The sequence below is a fragment of the Acanthaster planci genome, linkage group LG17 (assembly GCF_054643075.1).
Source record: "Acanthaster planci isolate LZ-2023a linkage group LG17, COTS_SCS, whole genome shotgun sequence".
Lineage (NCBI taxonomy): Eukaryota > Metazoa > Echinodermata > Asteroidea > Valvatida > Acanthasteridae > Acanthaster > Acanthaster planci.
The window spans coordinates 10,871,723-10,895,693 of record NC_141793.1 but is presented as its reverse complement, the minus strand read 5'-3'; the positions used below and the strand labels follow the sequence as shown (position 1 = coordinate 10,895,693).

Sequence of the window (23,971 nt, the reverse complement as noted above, 5' to 3'; positions counted from 1 at the left end):
AGACGGTAGACCCGGCAGGGTCTACTTTTTGCTTTGTGTCTTGAATCAGATCCAACATTAGAAAAACTGTGGCAGCCTACTTACTGAGTGGCATGACAAGAAATAAACAAAAGTTTAAAAAGTGTCAGCCTTTATGAGAAAGATACTGCCGAGATGGAAACATCAGGCCATCCACATACATGTACATTAACTTTTTAATTTTTAGATTGTTTCAAGCCAACCTTTGTATTGCCAATTTCTCTGTCGCTGACGTTCACATCCAGTGTTCCCGAAAGTACAGCATACCAGTTGGTGCCAATGTCTCCTTGTCGAAATACTATGATGAGAACGGAAGAAAAAAGTAATGAATTGATGAAATATGCATGTTATGCTCTTAACAGGATAAAACATCCCTGGGCAAACCTGCTCTGTATGCATTGACACTTCTAAAGGTTATCCCGTTGATTTTTGCTGCTTGTTTTTTGTTAGGCGTTTACATGTACCTCAACATCAAATCCTATTCATTTGAATTCCATGAAATCTGAGACACTGACAATTTTGGCCGTTCAGCACAGGCACCAAAAAAGTGAATTGACTGTTAAATTACTAAATTGCTGTTGCTTAATTTGGTTTTTCCTCCTGCACTCACATTTTGACGTAAAACAGAAATGAACAGACAGTGCTTTTTGGCAACAAATAGCTGTAGCCAAAAAATTAGAGCTGAATATTCCTAGAATACACTTCCATTTACAAATCATGATTCTAAGTGTTTTAAATTTACTATAACAACTTAAAACGACAAAATTTTTGGAAGAATTTCCAGTGGACATTAAATGCATGGATACAGGTACCTGTACTTTTCAAGTGGAGAGTAAAATGTAATGAATGAATGCTAAGATTTCATGTGCACAAAATGTCTCTGAACAGTAACATTACTGTACTTATAAGTAACCCAAATTGCCTGTGTATAGTGTTTGCTTGAGACCTTACTGCAAGGCGAACATTACCATCCCAACAGCATGTGGCATTGTAAATTACTTACAACAGGCTCCACCTACATGCATGCAGCTATATAATCTTCCAGTCTTTCAAATCAAGCCAGACCAAGAGCTGGATTTTGGCAGGTTTAATGAGTTAAGAAAATAGGATTAAACAACAATGTCCACATGGAAGGAGACAGACTACTGGTAGGCCTGCAAATCATGTTAACAAGCTTGTGCAACCTTGATTTAATGTGTGATTGGGGAAATCGCTCATGTTGCATGTACTAAAAGTTCACCATAAGGACACGCTCTGTGAGTAAAATTTTCAATTTTTGTAGAATTAAAGCTGTGCTGTATTGAATTAAAGGTTTACTACTTGCACATGTACTGGTACATGTACGTTATCCAAAAGGCAGCATACATGTACATGTACACTGCACATATTGCTACATGTATACATGTACATTTACATACACTGCTCTCTTCTTAGCGTAACAGGCTTTTTTGTGGGCTTTACAAATGAGTTGCATATGACTCAATACAAATGCATCCTGGAAACAATTTTACATTTGCCATGCCAGAACACGTAATGCACGGTGTGCAAGTTCCCACATGCATGATACTGTAGCACAAGCAACGCAATGACTAGGAATCTAATTACAAGATTGACCAACACACTGTGCCTTGGGACTGCACTGTTATTGCATTACAACTCTCCAGCTCCGTGAACTGAACAAAATTTATAACACTCCATTGCACCATACTGTGGGGAAAAGATGGACGGGTTGTCCTCAGACCTCTTGCTACATGTAACATTTCTGTTTTACTTTTTGATGTTTCTATAAAGAAAAGAAAAACAAAAAAGACAAAAATCTGTACATATTTTCCTGGACCGTGAAAATCCTAAGTTATGAACGCTTACATGTACCTCCGTAATGAGCCACTTCGGTATTTCATAAGGCAAGGTTTTGGGGGAACAAAGCATGTGCTTGAGTTGGTGTGTATGTGTACTGTATATATGGCTGTGCTGATTGGACAGACCATCGTGCACATGCTGGCATTCCTGAACAGGGCCCATGCATTTTTGTATTCTTCCATTAATGGTTGCTCTTACTTGTTAAATCACTATTTCAGACCTGGCATCATAAAATGCGTAGACATATAACAAACTCAAAGCTTTGTTGAACAGCATTGGTTGTTATAAATGTTACTTCCCCACAGAATAATCTGACTGGCCTATACGTGTACATTTATGCATACATTTAGACAACACTCCCCATTAATGCCCTGGATTATTTATAGGGCACGTGACGTAAATTCTACTTGGGAACATATTTTATGCAATTCAAATTTCTACTCTTCTCAATCAATTTAATTGAACTATTTGACACTCTTTCCAGTTAATCTTACTGAAAAGTGCACTGAAAGAAAACAACCTTAACAACTTGTCAAGTTTTTCCTGATTGGGGGCACTGCTACTCTCGTGATGTCTATGTTAGGACACCGCTCATGGGAGAGGGGCCCTGTCCAGATTGGAAGATAAATGTTGAGAACATTTTGCTCCTGTCCCTGCTGTCATGTAGTGAAGGGCCAAAGAGGCACTAAAGATGAGAAAATGTCGAGTGCTGATGTCACTCTGGTCCTTCCTAGAATAGCACCATGCTTTTGCTCATAAAAAGGCCGCAGCTTCACCACCATGAAAAAGACACCAAAAAATCCCTCAAAAAAGTAAAAAAAAAAAATTGAAAATAGGGCTACATGTACAGTAACTGGGATACAAAGGAGCCTTTACAGGGAATGCATTAAAACGAAAACTACACTGCTTGTGCACATCATGCATGTATATTAAATTAAAATGAACCTGTGCAAGAGGTTGTCTGCCACTCTTATTACCGTTATGTAGATGAGTGTGATAAATGTTCTTCGTGCTCTGGTTGCTATACCATCTATCCTTCCCTTCCTGCAAGATATTTTCACTCTTTTGTCAGTGCTGATGACATGCAAGGTATGGCTGAGACGAGCCAATCATGCACTTGGCCTGTCCCTATCAAGGTATTTGCTCCATGAGCATGTACATGTACATTACACCTCGGAACCCAGCCCCTTATAAATTATCTCTTTCTCAATGTAGGATGGATTCTGGCCTCGACTGGAAGGCATCTCTCCACAACCTTCTCGTTTAGGGTGGCTTATTATGGCGTTGATTGACTGCGACTTTTCTAGAATTTTTTTCCTTCACACACCAGGCTCTAAACCTCAAGAGTTAAACTAGGGTGCTGTACACTGCACTGTGCTGAATTCCAGCTATGACAGAAAAAATTCAGTTCTGGTTTACACTGCCAATTTCCTCTCTTTTTTTTTTGGTAATGACAGCCTCACTTTATTTTTAGGGTCAAATATGCCGGCCACCACCAGTGATTTCCTCCTACAAGTACATGTCCGCATAACAGACGGCTCCCAAGACATGATAAATTGGAAAACCTATCTACGGCTCTCAGTCTGGCCACAAGTAAAACTGGGTGATGCCATCAGTGTCTGGTCCCACAAAGCAGGCTCAATTTTTTGTGCAAACAACTTCTCCCCAGCAACGCGCTGGGCGGTCAATAATAAAACCACCCTCATTTTGCCGTCAATTTCGTTCCGGGCAATATATACATGTAGGTACGAAATTCAGAAAAAAATGGATAGAGTCATTCTACATGTGCCATACAAAGTGTTCAACTGTTTCTCTCAAAAAAAAATAATAATGGAGTCGTTGTCTACTTTCACCAGTAAGATATTTATATTCATGACAGCATTAAAAAATGAATTAGGCATTTATTTTTTCCATGTGTGGAATGTAATGCCGTATTGGTGCAAGCTTGCAGTATTTATACATTCTGCAGACTTTTAGCTGAGCACATACATGTACATGCTATACATCCAGGCATGTCCTGAAAAATTGTTCTTTGAATTCTCTGAAATTACTGGGCGAAGACCGATTGATTTCAACAAAATAAATTTCACTAAAACTGATGAGTACATGCATCGCAAACAGGACTGTTGCTGATGAGGTCCAATGTACTGTATTCTAGCAAAAAAGGTACGATATGGCCCAAAATATTTTGAAACCTGATATCTAAAAATTGAAAAACTCACACACAATTCCGATTTTGTGAAAGAGTACGGGGCCACTGCCCTTTGGGTGTACAAAACACCACGAACCCCTTCACAGAAGGCAACAAAAAACTTTGCTATGGCTGAAAATAGTGCATACACCTATGGAAGCCAATGGCTAACATCTGTAGCCATTTCCCATAAATGTGTGTGCTTTACTATGCTACTAAGCCATAGCCAATTAAATCAGACACAGCATACATGTACATTGTATGTCACAATTTTACAAACAATGCTGCATGCATCATGAATTTTCTTCTTAATTTGTTCAAGAGAATGCTGGGACTTGACTTACTGGCATAGTACTTTGCAATTGAATTAAAATAATTAATAAATTAATCAATGAACACTGCGAATTGGGATGAAAAAATTGTGAAAAGAATTCACTGTCATTTCACAAGGCATGAAAATGATTTCCCACTTGTAAGAAAATCCATGAAATATTTTCCTATCTTTTTCCACTTGTAAGAGAATCTGTGAAGATCTTTTCCCACTTTAGAAAAAAGTTTTTCGTGCTGTGTGAAATGAAAATGAATTCCCAGGCAGGTGAAAGTGTGAAAAGTTTTTTCTACTCACAAGTTAACTTTGGATTGCAATGTACTGTACATTCAGTCTAAGACTGAAGCCAACACAAGAATCTTGCAGCGCAATGTTTTAACAATTCGATAGAGTTTATACTAAGATGATGACAATAAGTCAGGAACTATATGTGCATGGAAGTGTGCTCGTACTTCAATACCCTGATAATTAGTGAAGAACCTTACGGCCCTTTAAATAACCTGCTACGCAGAAGTAAAATCATCACTGCAGTCTTGATTTCCATTACAACTTTGCTGAAAAACACAAATATTGTTATCCGCTGGAATGTTCAATCATTTTGATTTACAGTAGTTGAGAGCCACATGTACACACAACACAAACAGTTTGGGAAATTTTAGAATTTTTGAAAAGATTTGCCAATGACTTGAAAAAGCTGTTACAGAAAATTCCAGAACTGGTAAGGTACATGTACTCTATCGTTTCTTGTTAAAATTCCAGTGTCTGTCTTTCCTAACCTCCCAACATCATGTCTGCTACTGGTACTTACAAACACGGTGATGAAAACAAATGTATCACACAGATAAAATATGCTAGAGAAAATCCGATCTCCGGAGTGCTTACGGCTGATCCAAATACATCAATCACACACATCATTATACAAACATGAACACAATCAAACCAGCCCTGACCAGAAATAAAACCCACCCCGTAAAACAAGCAAAGCTGTGCCGTTGTCTCAAGTCGACTCATCACACAAACTTGATACGACGCGCTCCTTGAGAAGCACTTCAACACCACACTTCAGCTGAAATGCAATCCTCTTTCAGTGATGCAGCCAATCTCTTGTTCTCAGAACAATTTTAATACCGGTCCGAGCTTGTCAGTAAGAACAGATGAGTGCAGAGACGGCCGAGAAACGAAAAACACAGCAACAGAAACCTAACCCTCCCCCCTACTTCAGATTTCATTTCATGCTTTTTTCGGAGTGATTTGAGAAGTCGAAAGTTTTCTCTTTTTAGATGAAGTACAGCTGAACTTGTCGGATTCACTTGTCCACAGGGTAATGATCTGAGAATGTTTGACACCTCATGTTAGAGCAGCCTTTCAACAAAATTAAGGTACTGCATGGTAAATGCACATGTATGTACTTTTATCACGCACAGAAATATCACGCCAAAAGTTTCAGAAACTTTCGACACTCGCAGAAAATACTGTGTCAAAATTTATCAGTGAAATTCATGGGCGTGTTTTAAATCTGTTTCAATCATATTAATCTCTCACTGCTACATAGAGGTCATGACCCTAACCCTCTTCCGATAGGGTGTACACGTATGTAAAATCATATTGAAATCTGAAGATTTCGGACTATGAGGGATAGCCCTGACAGTCCCAAATCCTCCGATTTCAATATAATCGATTGTTCATTTCTGAAAAGAACAACCCAATGGGATACTGCTTCAAAGATAATATTTCATTAATAAAATGTACCCTATTGCGCTTTTCAACATGTCTTTGCCACTCGATTCTTATCCCGCCCAAATGTTGAGCCTGGTGCTGCACATGGTTAAAATTACCTCCAACCAATCACATTCAGTGCTTTTCCCACATGCTCTCAGAAGAAATGAACAAACTGTGCTTCATACAATTGTACATGTAAATATCATTGACAAAGGGCGTACGTGTACATTGTATTCATAAACCTTAATCAGGGAATCCTAAGTATTGGCATATTCTGTTTCTTTCACTCACTAAAAAAAAGAGCCTAACTTGTGGGCCGACGCTTTGGCGTACTGTATACATGGATGTGGTTCCAAATTAACCATAAAACTGATCCAATTGCAGACGGTATCAGAGCAGGCAGCTGTGACAGGTGACAGTCGTGGCAGTTTTTTTTTTTCCAGTCAAGTAGTCATCGTCACACCTGATGCCAAGCATATCACATTTTGGCACGAATGTCAAGCTCATTACATGTACACGTTCACAACCAATCTGGATGATACTTTTATGATATCTTTTGGCTTTGGAGTGAAGGTTATGTACATGTAGAAGGAATATAATGTAAGAACAATGTGGAAACTTTTAACCTGAGCAAGTGTAGATTCAGAAATAAAATAGTACATGTAGTTTGCTCATGGATCAAACAGTTGTGATAAAAGCATACAGCTAAAACAAAATACAGCCTTCATTATTTGAGCCAAAGAGCAATAAGCCTTTTGCAAGTTAAATTTGAATAAAATCTGGTACTCTTGAGTTCTTTAAATTCAGGTGAACATAACAGTTTGAATTCTCCATACTAAAAGCACTGTTGCTATACTTCGTGATTCGGGGCAAGCTTTTGCTTAGTTACATGTACATAAGAGATGCCTAGCAACAATACACTATTCTCAATGGATAAGAAGGGCACAAAGGAACCAGTCCATTCTAGAGATGGTGGTCACTATAGATGCAAAAGCTTGCCCCAAATCATGAGGTATAGCAACAGTGTTTTAGTCTGGGAATCCAAATTGTTATGTTCATGCAATCAGATATAACTCAGTGTACCAGATTTTATTCAAATTAACTCACAAACGGCCTAGTGAAACCTCTCTTTAAAACCGGGTGTTTGGGAAACATTTTGCTCAAAAGAATAAAATTTGATTTAATAGCGTCACATATTACAATGTTCAACTCCTCTGATACCAATTTTCATGTAATGAAATCAAATTGTGAATTGTCTACTTCTTGCTGAAAATAGCACGCTGTGCAGAAACCGCACCCATATCAAATTATTCAAATTAAATTAAATTGAATCAAAATAGTCTTTTCTTATTTTTCAAAAACAAAAAAAGGCCCAAAACATGCTCATCAGTGGAAAAACATCTTTTACTCTGCTTGTTTTGCTCGTTGACTGCAGTCGGCGCATAAATGATTTAATTGAGCACTGCCTTGACTAACAGGATGACGTTTCCAGATTCATTCCCGGTCCGCTGGGTGTCCTCACGATTCTGAATTATGGAATATGCAATTAGATAAATTGCGCTTCTTGACAGTCCTGTTAGTCATCTGTCTTGAGCGCATGATGTACACTGTACATGTACTATTCTGATTCCCAGACCAAAAGATTCCAATTATTTCGAGAGATCTCCAGGTCTGGTAGCCACCACAGTCACATGACAAAAATGGGAAGAATTCTTCCAGTTTCTCAAATTTTCTGAAACTAGCCAAAGTTTTCAAAACTTAGGTATTTCATTGTTGGGTACTGTAATCAATGTCTGTGAATAGGGGCGGTAATTGCTTCTTTTTGCATAAAAAGGTTCCTGAATTTTCTTCATTGTTTTTGTTGATAAGCCTTTTGTGAGTGACCTTTAAGTAAAATCTGGTACTCTGAGTTCTTTAAATTCACGGGAACATAGCAATTTGAATTCTCCGTACTAAAAACACTGTTGCTATACCTCGTGATTTGGGGCAAGCTTTTGCTTAGTTACATGTACATAAGAGACGCCTTGCAACAATACACTATTCCCAATGGATAAGAAGGGCACAAAGGAACCAGTCCACTCTAGAGATGGTGGTCGCTACATGTATGCAAAAGCTTGCCCCGAATCACGAGGTATAGCAACAGCGTCTTTAGTCTGGGAATTAAAATTGTTACGTTTATATGCAATCAAATAACTCATTGTACAAGATTTTATTCAAATTTAACTCACAAACGGCTTATTTATCTCTGCCATTGCATTTGGCTATATTCTGCTCTGTTCAACAGCCTCGTTCGCAGTGAATCTCAAACTTGAAGGGGCATCTTGGACATTATGTCTTACATTATTTTTGTGGGAGACCCCTCCCTATCTTAATATTATTGATACAGTAGGGAATCTGATTCATCTTTATCTACATGTATCTACTGCATGACTCAGACTGAGTCTGTACAATGCTTTCCACTGTGCTATTAATTTTAAAACCAATTTGAAACTTTGGGCCCATATTCATAACAGCCTGCTAAACTAGCAGCCAACTAGACTTTAGTAAGCTGCTAAATGCCTAGTTGACTGCTCCATAGTTTCCTGCTATTTTCATATTCATAAAACCCTGCTAAGGACATTCCAGGTAGTTGTCAACTAAGATTTAGTTAGTTGTCAACTTAGCGGTTGACACTGTCCCAAACCGCAAATTACAATATGGGTCAGTTTCACTTTCAATAGGATTGGTATGTTTATGTGGCTAGACAATAGAGTTGTGCATGGACAAACTGTGGTGTGTGTCTACATAATGCAATGTACAAACTGTTCTGTGTTATCCACATCGTAAACACACATGTTCAAAATGGAGGATACACGAGCAGGCAACAGAAAGAAAAGAAAATCTAATTATTCTCAGGAAGAGAATTTATTCATAGCTTAAAAGTATGATGAATACAAAGATGCCAACGACAGTAAGCATAAATAATGCAAACACCAACCGGAAGAAAGCCGATGCTTGGCAGAGCCAAACATAAAAATGAAAGATTTAGTTGTCAACTAGTGACTTGGAGGTACCCTAGACCACCTCTAAAGTTAGCGGACAACTTAACAGTCAATTAATCTTAGCAGTGTAAGTGAATAACACTTAGTATCCAACTAGGGAATAGTTGGCAGTTACGGGCTAATTTAGTTGCCAACTAGGCTTAGCAGGGTTTCATGAATATGGGCCCCGGCTGCTTTGAATACATGTATAAGACTTTTTGAAGCCTTTGGATACAACAGCAACCACGTACTGAATGTCTTCAAACTGTGATTGATAGACGTGCGTACCAATTAGTTTATTATAAGCAAAGATCGTATAGCGCCGCGAAGTGGCACAAGATGGCGAACTTCACAGTGAATACACGTAAAACGTTCTAATTGCACGGGCGCCATTTGAGCAAACGATACCCCTGCGCAATGCACATTAATGCAAAGGTGCAGGCGCCGCAGCAGGCACGTGCACCTGGTGAGCCCGTGTCTAAGCATTATCGTAAACTGCCCTTTGGGCAGAGTTATCCATCTTGCGCCCTCGGCGCTATACGATCTTTGATTATAAGTGTAGTCCATGAGCACTAACATACATGTACATGTGCACTTACCTTGTAAGAGTCATTTGCACAACAGTGACTTAGTGTTACGGTTGCAGAAGTGCAAGTGCAAAACATTTGGTAATTTTTCTGATGAATTCTCTCAAGGATACATGTACATGTGCCTGTATTTGCAATAATTCTTTTTTCAATATGAACCTCCAAAATGCACACGAACATATGTATAAAACTCATAAATTCAATTTTGTTCCACTATTTTAACAGTATTGTGATGCTTTTTTTATGCAAAAGAGTATTTCCATATTCATAAGTAAAACTGTGATGCCATCCCAGGAAGATAATCTCAATGTTGCATTGGTTTCTATACCAAATAATTGCTGATTTTTTTTTGCAGATTTTGCTTTGATTTGATTTTTCTTCTTGAGTGATTCATTGCTGTCAATAAGCAAGCATGCAGCTCTTTCTCAAAAATGTTTTGAGTTTATTTTGGGTTCACAATAGTTGTCCAAGAAATTTAGCATGTGCAATTTTTCATATTTAAAAATGTTTCAATGAATTTACCCAAAAAGGGACGTCACATGATTTTCATACACTGGAGAAGAGTACAAAATTGCACAAAAAATGGGGCCGAGAAAAATTCATCGCTGCTACTGTACACTTTATATGCTACTTTTCTGAAATCAATTTTCAAATGTATACAATGTGTTAGGGATTTGTTTGATGAAACATACATGTGCACAGTTTATTTCAACCAATGCTTGATGTCCACCGAACAAATCAATCTACATGTGCATGTACTTCAAGTAAGAGATGGAGCTGGACTAGATTTGGCGAGAATTTCCAGTGCAATATGAGTCAAACGGTAATCCACGGCTGGGCGGATTCTTCTGGTGGGGGGGGGGGAGGAGACTGAACACCTTTACAGCAAGCACGTTATCCTACCCGCTTTAGCATTACATCCCCATTATGTGACACTGATCTGTGCCAGGTGCTCTCGAGTTGCATGCAGTGCCCATACATGTACATGTACAGCACACTGGGAGTGTGATGTATTCTACACTGTACCCGCCGTCACTACATGTATACACGCACACGTACTACGAACATGGCACGCATACTGAATACATGGCCATTGCAACATTGGTTACTGTACAGACCTACATGTACATGTATATGTGCAACTTCCAACATTGTGGGAAAATTTTCATGTCTTTTTTCACTCTGCACTGAAGTCTCAATAAGCGTATTTGCTGTTCATGCTGAAAGGCAGAGGTTATTTTGTGCAGAACAAGATTACTCAAATAGTTCAAAGATGGATTTGTGCCAGGGAGATTTACATGTAATTTAATTTTGGATTTTTTTGGCCTGCCCTATAAGTCGTCTGCATTAGTAAGCAGGAGGTTGTGGGTTCGAGTCCCACCCGAGTACGCTTGTGGTTTTTTTCACAAGCCTTCGGGGGATACACTGAGAATACGGTGTAAAAATACACGTCGGGCAGGGCAAAATCCAAAATCAATTTACATCCCCCTGGCGCACATCCATCTTTGAAATAGTTGTTTGCGGTACCCACTGGTACATCTGATTTGAACCAGCCAGCCGACACCGGCAAGCTTGGTGGTCGAGTGGTTAAATACATCTGCACTAGTAAGCTGGAGGTCGTGGGTTTGAGTCCCACCCGAGTACGCTTGTGGTTTTTTTCACAAGCCTTTGAGGGCATACACTGAGAATACAGTGTTAAAATACAAGTCGGGCAGGGCAAAATCCAAAATTAATGTTACTCAAATTCAACCAGAAGAGAGTGTAACTTATTAAAAGGGTGAGTCATATTTTATGAAAAATGCCACCGCAACATAAATTTATTCACAAGATGATAAGTTCATGCCCAGCAACATTCACCCACATATAATCGCTTTTTCGAGTCTGTTCAACTTTTCAAATTTTCAAGCTTCAGTTTGCACTGTCTGGTGTCTTTTATTTCTGCACATTAAGCTTGCAGACTTAGGGTACATTGTACTTTAACAAAACAAAGGATTGGAAAAATTTGTCTATGTACATATGTGTATATATAGAAACACTCTGTAAGAAGTGGACCTAGAAACAACACATTTTGCAGCCTCCACAGTTTCAGAGTATTAAAGCGTGTACATATACATATGTGTGCTTTGTCAATATTTACTCTGCATATAGATACATGTTGCCGTTTACCTTTGGCATGTATACTATGAAGTCATGTTTGTAATATAGCCTCTGCACGTCTGCATCTACATGTATCTTAAGATGTACCCCCACGGAGGCCACAAGATGAATCATGGAGATGAAAGCTATGAGATGAATTCCCACCCAGAATTTTTCAAAACATGCACAACGCTTGAACAGAGCGTGCCAGTTTTGGTGCGTAAACATCTACCAAAATAAATGTAGCAGTAGATTCTGATACGAGTATCAGTATCAAACACAGGTTTCCAGTCCGGTATGATATTCATGTATTTTCTTTTCGTTTCTCTGTTGCATGTATTTATGATAAGCCAGGGCGTTCACCTTGGCTAAAACGCCGAGCCCGACATTTCATAATAATGCTGCACTCGATCAGTCCGTTCTCAATCAAAATGAGTCTGCCCTAGCAGTGTCTGGTACATGCATCCCTAGTCATTCGCATGGGGATGTACATGTACCGGGTACATTGGCTCCCAACGCTTCACCAGCAGATAATGAATATTAACCAAATTAATTAACCGCCCCATGTTATCCTTCTTGTTATAATGTTGGCTCATTGGCTACAATGGTGTGGGGGGTGTCTCCCCCAAGGATCTGCGATTGTGGACAACCAATCTTTTGGCAATCCCTGGCCTGTTGCATTTTTCATGGCCTCATCACAGGGCTGATTTGCAACATCTGCTCAACCAAGCCTGTCTTTTTAATTTTGTCTTATCTTTCCCAGGAAAGATGATTTACATGTATGGAAGTTCCAGGCATGCAGCAGCTTGCAACTTGAGAGTGTATAATCATGGGCACGGGTGTCACTGGGACTTTTTTGATGGGGATGGGGCAAAGAACTTCTTCTAAGAGGAAACATTTTGGGGGGGGACAAAGCACTTATCAGCTTCGAAATGATAAACCCTTAAGTGCAAGGAGGGCATTTGAGACGTTTTTTATAAGCAAACTGGCGGTTTTCCTCCCCTTTCATCTCTTTCTTTTCTCCTTTCTATGGCTTTTTTCTTCTCTGTTTCCTACTTTATTTTCTTATCCTATTCATGAAGCCATTGATTGTACACTGGTTACAAATTTATAAGTGCAACCTTGCAACACAGCATGCATATTATTAATATGCACTTTTCAAATTACGGTATGTTAACAACACATGTATATCAAATTAAAGTTTAAAAATTAATTCATTTGACTACATCTTTTGCTTTAACATTGCTTTTTCAGACTCATTTTGGTAACTATGGCAACATAATGAGAACTGAGGCTGGATGTGATCTTAGCAGGAACACAAGCAAAGGTCTGCTCGGGTTGCTGTACCCGAGTACAGCAAGTAATTAAATGTCTGTGTTACACCTGTAGCCATGCGGAAAAGGTCTTGCAGGTTATGTAGTCGGGCTAAGAAGTCTGATATGGGACGGTCCGTTAAAATTGGAATGCTCCCATCTGTCTAAAATATTAGGACGATTATTGCATTCACAACATTCACGATGATTCGTAACTGGCATTTCATATGTCATAATGTGGCAGGTACATGTATCTTCCATCATTGACTGGAAAGATGATGGACAAAGTCTATCATTAAATGCCGGCAAAGATCAGATTACGCCAATCCCATCCCCATCCAAAATGAAGAAAGCAACTGAGACTGAAGTGCTTTGTTTGAACATGCTCCATACTCACATGTAATACCCTTCTCGAGATCCTCATAGTAACCATAGCAACAAATCTCTTGCAGAAGGAGTGGATGGATCTTCTCAAAGGCTTTCACGTCTTTCAGGCGCGAGTAGATGATGTCTAGGTCCTCACCTGTTCGATCCGATGGCCTTTAATAAACAAAAGCAAAGTGTAATATGAACTTCTCCAAGGATGAGGAGAGCACTAACTTACATTCACATTTAAAAAATAAACGAATGCAATTATAAAATCTTTTCACTGAAACTGATAAGAGATGCAGAGATGTTAGATCTGGTGGACTGAAAAGAAATTTTTAAGGGCTTTAAAGACATTTCAGTACAGCTTAGTTCTCTTTATCCCCCGAAGCCTACATGCCTTTTAAGGTCTTTAGCCAGAGGCTTAATTTGGATATCCCACCTACATACTTTGCACATGTATAGGCCTTTTTGGAGAGCTTACTGTATTTGTTGAATAGAGTACAGATGTACAATTGTAATGTGATTATGCTATAACACATATATACTCTCATAACCAGATCGTGGAACTCTTCTTTGTCTCTTTAGGGGATGGCACAACCATTCAAATATTTCCTCTGTTTTTTTGTAGTTGCACTGATGTCACTCACAAGACTTTGCCATCTTTAACTGTAGAAGAGCCAGATTTCTTTTGGGACTGTCTCAAAGCCGGGGGGAGGGGGCATTCCCAAAAAGTCGACAACTTGCAACTTAGCATGCACGTGAAGACACTCATTATCAGTATTAGTTTTAATTCAATACGACATAGGGCTTAGATGTTATGGTTATTTGAAGTTCCTATAAATGCATGCTACCTGAGAACGGAATGCGCAATTTTTCACAAAATGTGGGTCAAAATTACTGCAAGATAAAACCAAAAATCCTTAGGGCTTGAGCATGAAAAAAAAAATGGGAAAAAATAAAACAAAACTAGGAAAAGATATATTGAGGGGAATGGCATCTGCCCCTGCTCTTTTAGGTTTAAAGTACGGTAACCAGGAAGGCATCATGCAGTTACTGATGATGACCCACATGCCGGAGACAGACCTTTTTCAGGGACACTAAAAATGGTCGGTGCAACTTATTGTGAGTGGTTCTCCTTCATGGCAAATCAGACATCCACGTTTCAAATACTGAGTAGGCCTAATGCCGTGCTTTCTGAATTCACAGTGCACACAGTTTCACTCTGAAGTCTCTATGGTGATTTTTAACACAACAGAGCCACATGGATGTACATGTACATTTTGGCTTGCATGCTCAAAACTAGTTTCAAACTCGAAACCAAGATAAAAAGCCAAAAAAAAAGAAAGAAAGCTGGGCTCCAAATGAAATATTTTCAGCAGTTGCCTGCATCAGCCTCACTTGCAGTGTTGGTGTACATGTATGTATCCATTACAGTGAGTGCACGCAGCACCAGAAAGGCCTGTCTGCATGGGCTTTCGACTTCAAACTCACAAAACCAGGTTGGCACTCGAAGGTGAGGATCAAATCTGCGGAACTCTGGAAATGGGCAGCATTTTCAAATGAAATACATGTATTACAATTTTGGCTCAAGATTGCAGAGTGAAAACTTGGGAAAAAAATCAAGTGTATGGCACATTGAGGGAGCTAAGAACTTTTGAGGGGGGATTTATTAAATTTATTTTTAGGGCTGGAGGTGAGAATGATAAATTCATGAGTAGTAGAGATCTCCTCTCTGATCTAACAGAATCAGTAAGTGCAGTTTGCAGCCCATTGCCAAATGCCGGATTATCTATCATACATGTATAAGTTTACATGATGTACTGTGCTTGAGAATGGGCCAGAAGCAGAGACAATTTTCTAATATTGAGGTTTATAACAAGTCAAATTTAAAAACTGAACTGACTTCCTCGAAAGCAGCAGACAATATTCAGAAAGACATCACGATGACATATTCTCTGCTACCAAAAAAGAAAAAAAAAAGGAATGACACAATGAGTGAAAAAATGAGGATCTCCCACAGATGGCAACGTCTTGATTGATCACCCGACGCATGGCTGTGCAGGCAAAATGACTGCAGCGAGGGTAAAAAAAATGACATTCAATACCGGCCCCAATCTGGCAGGGTACAGACTCCAGAGTCGCTTGGAAACCAATTCACGTTTGCCTGCTATAGTCTCGAGCGCCACCCGAAAAATCCCCGAGCAGATCGCGTAGAGTCGAGTAATCCCTCTTGGGCGAAGACCTTGCTTAAAATACCTAGGCAATCGTTCGTCGTTGTGAGTTAGGTGTGAATGCAATCGCAGAGTTTAAAACTGATTCACAAAGGTGTTCGGCTCTGGCAGCTACAGTGTATCATAAAGCATTTTCCAGTTCAGGGTGCCACCTGTGCCGGTCGCCCCTTGTTGCCATATGGGTAAAATTCACAAAAATTGCCTATAATTTTGAGGCAAAAACTGGGTGTATTTAGAAATTTATGCATTTATAATGAAGTAACTGACTCCCAAAATACATACTAGGTTAAAACTACATGTACATGTATGTTATTCACTCTGTCATTTATTCATCAACTGGGGTTACTTCCAAAGCTAAAATACACGTACACGTGAAATGGAACTTCACCTTTTGAGGAAAGGTCACGATAATTAATTTTTTTGATGCACTGAAAGAAAAAGGACCTCGCTGATAAAAGCTTACACCCCCAGGAGGAAAACTTACATTTTGTCTGCGAGCAATTTTAGAGCGTGTGCTTCATGGGCCATGATGGGCCATGATGGGCCACGATGATAAGATGTCAGACCTGGTAGGCCTGCAGTTGTGCATCTGATTCTGCGCAGAGCACGCTTGGTGGAATTCTTCGCACTGGCTCTTGAAAGTCACCAGGCAATAGAACCCAGCAGGAGAAATTCCTCCTTTATAACAATATCCTTTAGTGGAAAGTCCCACCGTCTGTGATCAAAATGACACTTTATTTTTTCTTCTCTGTGATGTCATCATTAACATCGGGGACAATTTTCCCCCTCATTTGAGAGAATCTTCTTTGCCTTGACAATCTGTAATTAAGTCTCCGGCACCGCTCCGCAGCACTTCTGCTTGGTAACTAAGTAACAGAACGCTAATGCAATGAGCAAGAAATAATGGGGTGCTGGATAAGATCTGAGTGGCAATACTTGGGGTTTGATATCTCCGGCCTGCTGACTGTCACAGGTGAATTAAAGAGATGAGAAATCAAATGGAAGGGGAAAAAACTTATTGGAAATGATGATGATGATGATGATGATGGTACTTACAATGTGTATGTATAAATTACACATACAGACAATACAAGGTGCAGCAAAGCACAAACTCAGCAGAGTAACTTCTAAACGTGGGAAAGAGAAACTCTCCTTTGATAACTACAAATTAATTCCAACTTCATCCCCCCAAAAAATAATGTTCAAAAGATTAAGGTGTTTTTTTCTAATTGTGAGGAGAAAGCAAGGAACCATGACAGCCCACAAACAGGAACATGTACTTCCGACACTGCCGTTGTTGACCACAATGTACAGTTGTACAAGGGAAATTTCTTGTTGACTCCACAAAATTCGAGACTAAGAGTGACTTCCAATTTAGTTAAAAATAGTTTACAAACTTTCATTAGACCAGTTAATATTAATTTTTAGGTTACACTGCTGCCCAACTGGATTTTTGTGCTCTGTCCGATTTTTTGCCCCTTTTTTATCTGGAAGTAGGCGTGTATTTTCTCCAACAAAGTGTCTTATTCAGACAATGTCCTCACTAATTCCAGTCCTGCTGATGTGCATACAAACAGTGAAACAATTCTGCCTTTGTGCAGAATACACTTTGTATACACCATGTGACGTGCATAGCATCATGTCATCAGTATCAAACCAATCTGTCATGGATTCCAATTACATATACATGTATCATTAATGAGATTTATGCGAGGCACCACACAGTATGGTGCCTCGCATATCTTTTTTAACTAATCTGAATTCCTGATGTTAAACAGGTCATCAAATACGATACCAAAGAAAACAGCAGACTGGTATTTAGTGTTTCGCAGCTTGAGTGCTTGTTTTATCCTCTGTTAAATACACCACTTTCTTTAGCACTCTAACTTATCTTTGGATCTGAAGATGTGGAATCCATAAAATAATTCCCTATCCCACCATTTTTAAAATTGTTTTATTTGAATGATGTAAGACTGTTTGTTTCCTGACATAAGGCAAATTCTACGACTTTCTGACATGCGTGTATACATTTCAGTGACACACATTTTGCCTTTAATATGCTCAAAGATAGGGTAGGCCTAAACAGAAAGCGTTCCACATATGGACAATATTACTTTTCCCTCAAAACTTTATAGCAGCTGTCAGAAAGTGATAGCATGTCCTAAAAAGTGAAAGGTAGCTAAGAAAATTCTGAAACATTTAAAATTACAAAACAAGTTTCATGGCATAGTTTGTGCACAGGGCCTGAGTGTTGTCCGTAGACAGAACTCTTTCAAGAAATGGTACAGGTAATGTTGATCAATTAACAAACAAGTAGCTTATCAAAATGACACGTTCATTTCAAATTTAAGTTTAGTTTCAATCGATACAAATCGGAAATGGTAACATTGAAATTGGGTCCACGGCAGGGCACGGTGAAGTGGTGGTGTGATTGCGTGCTGCAGGCTTTTGGGCATCTTGCGTGTTCGGGCTTTCAAGTATGTTGCAGGACAAATCTATGCGGCCGAGAACAAGAAATCTCCGTCATGGATTGGATTTTGTTTTAGCCACCGTGTGTATGTACAACTCCCAAGCCTCCGGGGACCGTCAATAGCAAGCGCGAGGTTACCCGGGGAAAAACTACACAGCAATTAACCTACCGTTTGTCCAGGCAGGAAATCCACTCCGCGACCATTGTCATCTGTGCTCCTGTCCGATCCTGGGCCCGAAACCGTCGTCGCAGGACCGAAGACAAAAATGAAACGCTGGTCGAATTTACAGATGAACACACTCAAAGACTGCCTTCTCCATCAGAATCTAATCACAATTACTGAGCATACCGATTTGCCCCGGACTATCCTTGAATGGTGGGAGACTTTCGTATCGTGAGAACGTAAAGTGGAAATAGCGCCCGGCCACGATCTGCCTTACGTGCACGCCGCACATACGAATTTGATTATGTTCGCGCGCGCGCGCTTCACCAGTGGACAGTCTAGTAGCGCATGTAGTGTGTCTCAAGCATATGTATTGTTTATGCTCCTTTCCTGTGTCCTGTACCTATGTAGGAAAAATTATTTACATTTACACGCCCCAGATCAAGATAGCCCAAATATAGCCCAACTGTCGCCAAAGTCTGCGGGTGATGGGCTATAAGCACTCATTTGAGGCTTGTATGTACACGTAAACATGGACACGAGTTTTTGCAAGCCATAGCCAAGTAGTTTGGACTCACCGGTCGTCATCTCGAGCACAGCTGGGCGGTAAAACTGGCTCAATTGAGAAAGCTGGTGCCCGGTGAGTATCACTCATTTCTTGCAGTATTTCGCAAAATACCATTGGGAAAACTGCCAATGGGTTTTCTGGGTCAACTTCAGAGGTCAACAATTTTCAGAAAGTAAATGGGAGGTGATGGTGTGGGTACAGACGTTTGGTTACGATGTCACGGGATAAACTTGAACGTTGAAGATATTTCCGCAGAGAGTCAGTTATTTGTTGTGATGGTTTGCGTCTGACCATAAACACAAAAAATGGTAAGTATTTAATAAGGTGTGGCTAGCCATGCTGGCTCTGTTTTCACGACTTCAGAGTCGTGTCAGTCATGTTAGTCAGGCTGTCGTGGTCACACAGACATGACAGACACCGGGTCAGGGTATGGACACGATGGATGGTTATCCAATCGTCGATCCGGTGTTGTCAGGTTGTGGCCCACCCCATTGCATGACTCTGTGGCTCCAGGGTAAGCCAATGGCCTGGGGTAGAGTACAGTTGTCGGTTGTCATGATTGCCAGAATGTTGTCTTCAGGCATGTCAGGCCGGTCAGCTCACGCATGGCAGGGACCAAAGAACAATCATGACAATCTAACTAGCTCCACCGCTAGACCGAGTGTAGACAGCTAGATAGATGGTGCACGTGTTGCCTGATCAAGCGACAGCAAATTTTTGTTAGTGCTGTCGCTTGATCAGGCAACATGTGCACGACCTAGTACAGCAGCGAAGCTTGTTAGATCTTGCTTTGACTGTTTGGTCCCTGATGAGCTGACCTGACATGCGTGAAGACAATATCCTGATTATGACACCCATGGCAACTGTCATGACTGTACATCAAGTCATCAATTCAAAGTTATAGATCGTGGCTCTGGGATTTTAAGGGAGTCAGGTTGGCGTAGTGTTTCTTTCCTCGCCTTACAACTCGGCGGCCCAGGTTCAAATCCGGCCCGGTCCACATGTGGATTGGGTTTTCAGTCTCTACCTGAGTCCCCAGGTTTTCCCAGAAACAGTTACCCAGGATTTTCCTCCCACCTCTAAAACTGAACATTTCTTCATTGCCTTCTTCACTCATCATTATCCTGGGAGTAATTGCAGCATACCCCTGCCACTCTGAAAAAAAACAAAAAAACGACCCCCTGGAATGACTGGTTACGTGAGTACAAGGTGAAAATCCCTTGAGAAGAGTGTGACACTTTGACCTGTACCTGGCTATGAGGTTGACCGTGCGGGGTGGTGGGGTACTCTACAATTGAGCTTTATCCTGTACATGTAACTGGTGCTAAATGTGCTCTTGGATGAACAGATATGTGCATGTGGGCCTAAATAAAAACGAAATGTAAGTCGATCTCTCCAGCAGTCTAATGATAAATCTTCAATAAAAATGGCAATGATTTCCCAGGTTTAAACTGCATGTGCTTCCCATCGTCTGATATTTACCCTAATAGCAGTACTGTATTCCTTTCATCTCGGTGATCCGAATGAATATTTAGCACCGAGATTTCTCAGTTAAATCTCTTTAGGTGGTGTTTTATGTTTTTACCACCAGGTGTAATCATGCGAAACAGTTGAAGTTTTCAAGTTTAGAGGCCCCAACTGTACGAACCGTTATAACAAAATCATTGCTTCCCATGATGTTCAGTCCATGTGTGGCTAGTTTTGAGTTTGTGATTTCAGTGTAGAAATGTAATCAGATTGCAGTATGCCGGTACATACACGTACATGCTTGCATGAAAAAAAGAAAAATTCCCCTTAAGATGCATCTGCTTGGTGTTTTTTGTGTACAAGCATCATTGTGCCAATATTTGTGTTGCGATGCATAATTTGTCAACCCCGTGAATGTACATGTACACGTGTATACTGAAGCGACCTGTACATTGTACATGTCGGTTACATTACCAGTACATATCTGTGGCTGACTATGAGTCATGTGGTTCTAAAAGTTCCAGGGGCGCAAATCAATAATTCTGTTCACAGTTTTTTTTACTTCACACTGAAAATTTGTATTTGCCACATTCTACATGTATAGTCTTGGTCTACTGCAGCTGTGCCTTGTGCATGCATAAAGAACAGGACGTTAGTCTGTGCGTCAGTGTGACTCGTGTTCATTACTGCTGTTTAAAAACAGTTTGTTTGTTGCAAAAGTCACTGTGAAAGTCAACCAATCGACATGTACATACTGTACTAGTACATGTACATTATTCATGTAACGATATGTACCGTTACACGTAAACAAGTCTTAAAATGTACTTTAAATTTGCATTACACCATGCCCACTCAACATAGCAGTTGAATCTAAGGGAACTTCAAACAAGTGGATGCTTTACAATGAAGTTTACATGTATTGGCCCACTTAATGTTCTTATTTTTGGTCTTTGAATGGCTATTGCAGAGAGTGTCTCAAGACTTTTTAGGTCAAGTCTTTTTTGCTAAATCTTGTACACCATATTCAAGGGTAATAATATCATACAAGGCTAAGCACTTCGCGAGCTGCTTTAGACTGAAGCCATCAGCACCAAAACTTGGTTGTTTCCTGTGACTAATTCTCTGTGAGTTTCATCTCTGATTTGATATTTACACCGCTGGATTTAAGTCTGATATACACATTTTATAAAATATGGACCTCACTTCAAGACTAAGTTGACTGAATGAAGCTAGTGTCCAAATGTTGTTTTAATAGCAATGTGGACAGATCTTTGATCAGTAAATGTAGGAATGTGAATAATATTTAGAAAACTTTCCCATATTGTTCCAACGTGTAAACATCCCACCCTTTCCACAGTGTCACTGAAAACTTCAAACACGACAAATTGTGTACAATGTAAATAGTTTACTCAAAGTTCTGGTGATTAATTCATGGTATTCCTTTGATATGACTCATTATTTTACAGGCATCATTTACAATAAAAATGAATGCCAGATTGTGTCAATTAAAACGTCAAACCTCTAAAAAGGGGCAGTTCCGTTTAAACGTTTTGGAAAATCTGTCACTTGGAACTTTTTCCATTTATACGTTTGAACGTGTAAACATCTCCCCCTTGTTGATCAGCGATTGTTGATTTAGAACACAGTACAATCCAAACAAACTTTAAACGCAGGGACCGAAGGACATGTAAATTCTAGGGGGCAGTCCCTTCTGAATATGTAAATCTTTTAGGATGGATGACCGGGGTGATTTCACATCGGCTTTTTTCCCCAGACTCCAGGAAATAGTGGCATCATGATTTATGGCCAAAAGCTGTTCTTTTCAAACAACCTAACCCTGAAAGAGCCAGGCCCTTTCGGACCATACCAGATTTCACTTCTCTCCCAGAACTCGGCTATCGGATACCTGATCCCTTGGAAGCTTTGCATGCTCGTAGAGACAACTCTTATGAGCATATCTTTGAAGTCTCCCTTCAGTTTGAGATTATGTTTTGGTGTGATAATCATTTGAAGTGCAAGGATTCACGGGCATCGGCACGCGTGCATTGAAAACAGCAATGTATTTTTGGCTGTCCTGTCTCAAAAGAATGGGCATTTGGTGAGAATGACCAGGTCATGTATGTCCTGTGTTTACAAAATTGGTGTTGAAATGATCTCAAGACATTAATGTATGTCTGAATTCAGTGGCTGTAGCTAAGAATAACACACACCTATTGAAATTGGCTTCAGCCGTTAGCCGTAGCCATCAGACTTACAGCAGCCATGGCGGAGCAGCAGCGCACATGTATACACATACATGTACAGTGTACAATGTACATGTAATACATGTTTGGGAAGTACATGTACTTCTAGTCCTAGCCGAAACGATCAGATAAACTCCACAGGGGATGAATGACATGTACATGTACACCCCACACAAACATGTACATGTACATGTATCACAACTGGACAAAACTCTGGAAGTCTTGGCGCTAGAAAATATAGAGTATACTTGTACCGGTACTTTGTTTTTGATGGAAGTCGCCCAACAGAATGCCCCAAGAGGCCACACAGGGTAAGGGCTAGGCAAAGTTAAAGAAGAGAAGTAAGAGCATGAGACATTGAGAAGGAGGAACGGAAACTGTTGCTCTTTCGTTTGAACTGAGACAGGTCATAAGAAGCTGGGAAACAGGATGCAGATAAGGCGTTCCAAAGCGAGGCAGTACATAGAGTAGGAAGAAACTGGATGAGTACCTCACGGTATTGGCTTTAGGGACATTAACTGTAGATATGGATGGAGTCGAGTAGAAAAATGTGTAGTGTGAGCAGTGAGACGATTTGGTGGAATTAAGGCAGAATTGCCATTGGAGCACCTTCTGTGAATTTGTAGAATAGGGACCCAGATGCTACGGAACGATGGAGTGATAGATGTTCCAGGAATGCAGCCAGATCATGTCCCACCAAGTTAACAACATGCCGGTGGATTCTGTCCAACAGGAATAGATGAAGGGCCGGAGCCCCAGCTTTAACATTACTCCATGACAGGACGTATTGTGAACTTAAACAAGTAGAAAATGGCGGCAGGAGGGAGGCAATGCCGTGCGCGGGACTAATAACCGAGACCTTTTTTGCAACATCAAATGTGTACTTGTCCCAGGAGAGCTGGCAGGTGATATCAAGTCCAAGGAGCCAGATGTGAGGAACTTCCTGCAAAGGTGATGAACTCATTTCCAAGCAAGGAAATGTGGGGATCTAGAAATGAATACAGACAACGCGTGAGTCCTCTTTGGATTAAAAGTGACAAGCCAGTCACTACCCCTGTTATGATATTTGAGAAAATGTTGGAGGGAGAGGGATTCTGCTCATGTCCTTTTTAGGCTTAAACCACAAGACATAATGTCCGTTTATTCTCATATATGTGTATGTATGTACTTAGATACATACATGTACATATATGTATATTAGCAGGAAACTTCTTCCAGTGTGATTTAATTAATGTCCCGACCCTTTTACATGTAATCTTAGGGATGATCTTCACAAAAGGACAGGAGT

General features: G+C 40.1%; 2 protein-coding genes across 11 annotated transcripts in view; one reads left to right on the top strand and one right to left on the bottom strand.

Annotated features, from left to right (window-relative positions):
• The window catches only part of rapgef4 (Rap guanine nucleotide exchange factor 4), a 68,677-nt gene extending 49,918 nt beyond the window's left edge, over positions 1 to 18,759 (bottom strand). For 2 of the 7 annotated variants that reach the window (XM_087148154.1, XM_087148155.1), the window contains exons 1-3: positions 18,412 to 18,759; positions 13,570 to 13,712; positions 222 to 316 (exon numbers count right to left, since the gene is read on the bottom strand). In XM_087148154.1, the coding sequence (XP_087004280.1) occupies positions 222 to 316; positions 13,570 to 13,712; positions 18,412 to 18,452 (279 nt within the window). In that variant the 5' untranslated portion in view covers positions 18,453 to 18,759. The remainder of the gene's footprint in view (positions 1 to 221; positions 317 to 13,569; positions 13,713 to 18,411) is intronic. The other 5 variants (XM_087148156.1, XM_087148157.1, XM_087148159.1 and 2 more) reach the window with 3 other exon arrangements.
• Positions 18,760 to 18,907: 148 nt separating this feature from the next.
• LOC110973479 (sorting nexin-13-like) overlaps positions 18,908 to 23,971 on the top strand; it is a 40,083-nt gene continuing 35,019 nt past the window's right edge. For 2 of the 4 annotated variants that reach the window (XM_022224330.2, XM_022224329.2), the window contains exon 1: positions 19,103 to 19,281. In XM_022224330.2, coding sequence (XP_022080022.2) covers positions 19,279 to 19,281 — 3 coding nt within the window. In that variant the 5' untranslated portion in view covers positions 19,103 to 19,278. Of the gene's footprint in view, positions 19,046 to 19,102; positions 19,282 to 23,971 lie in introns of those variants that run through there. The other 2 variants (XM_022224331.2, XM_022224332.2) reach the window with 2 other exon arrangements.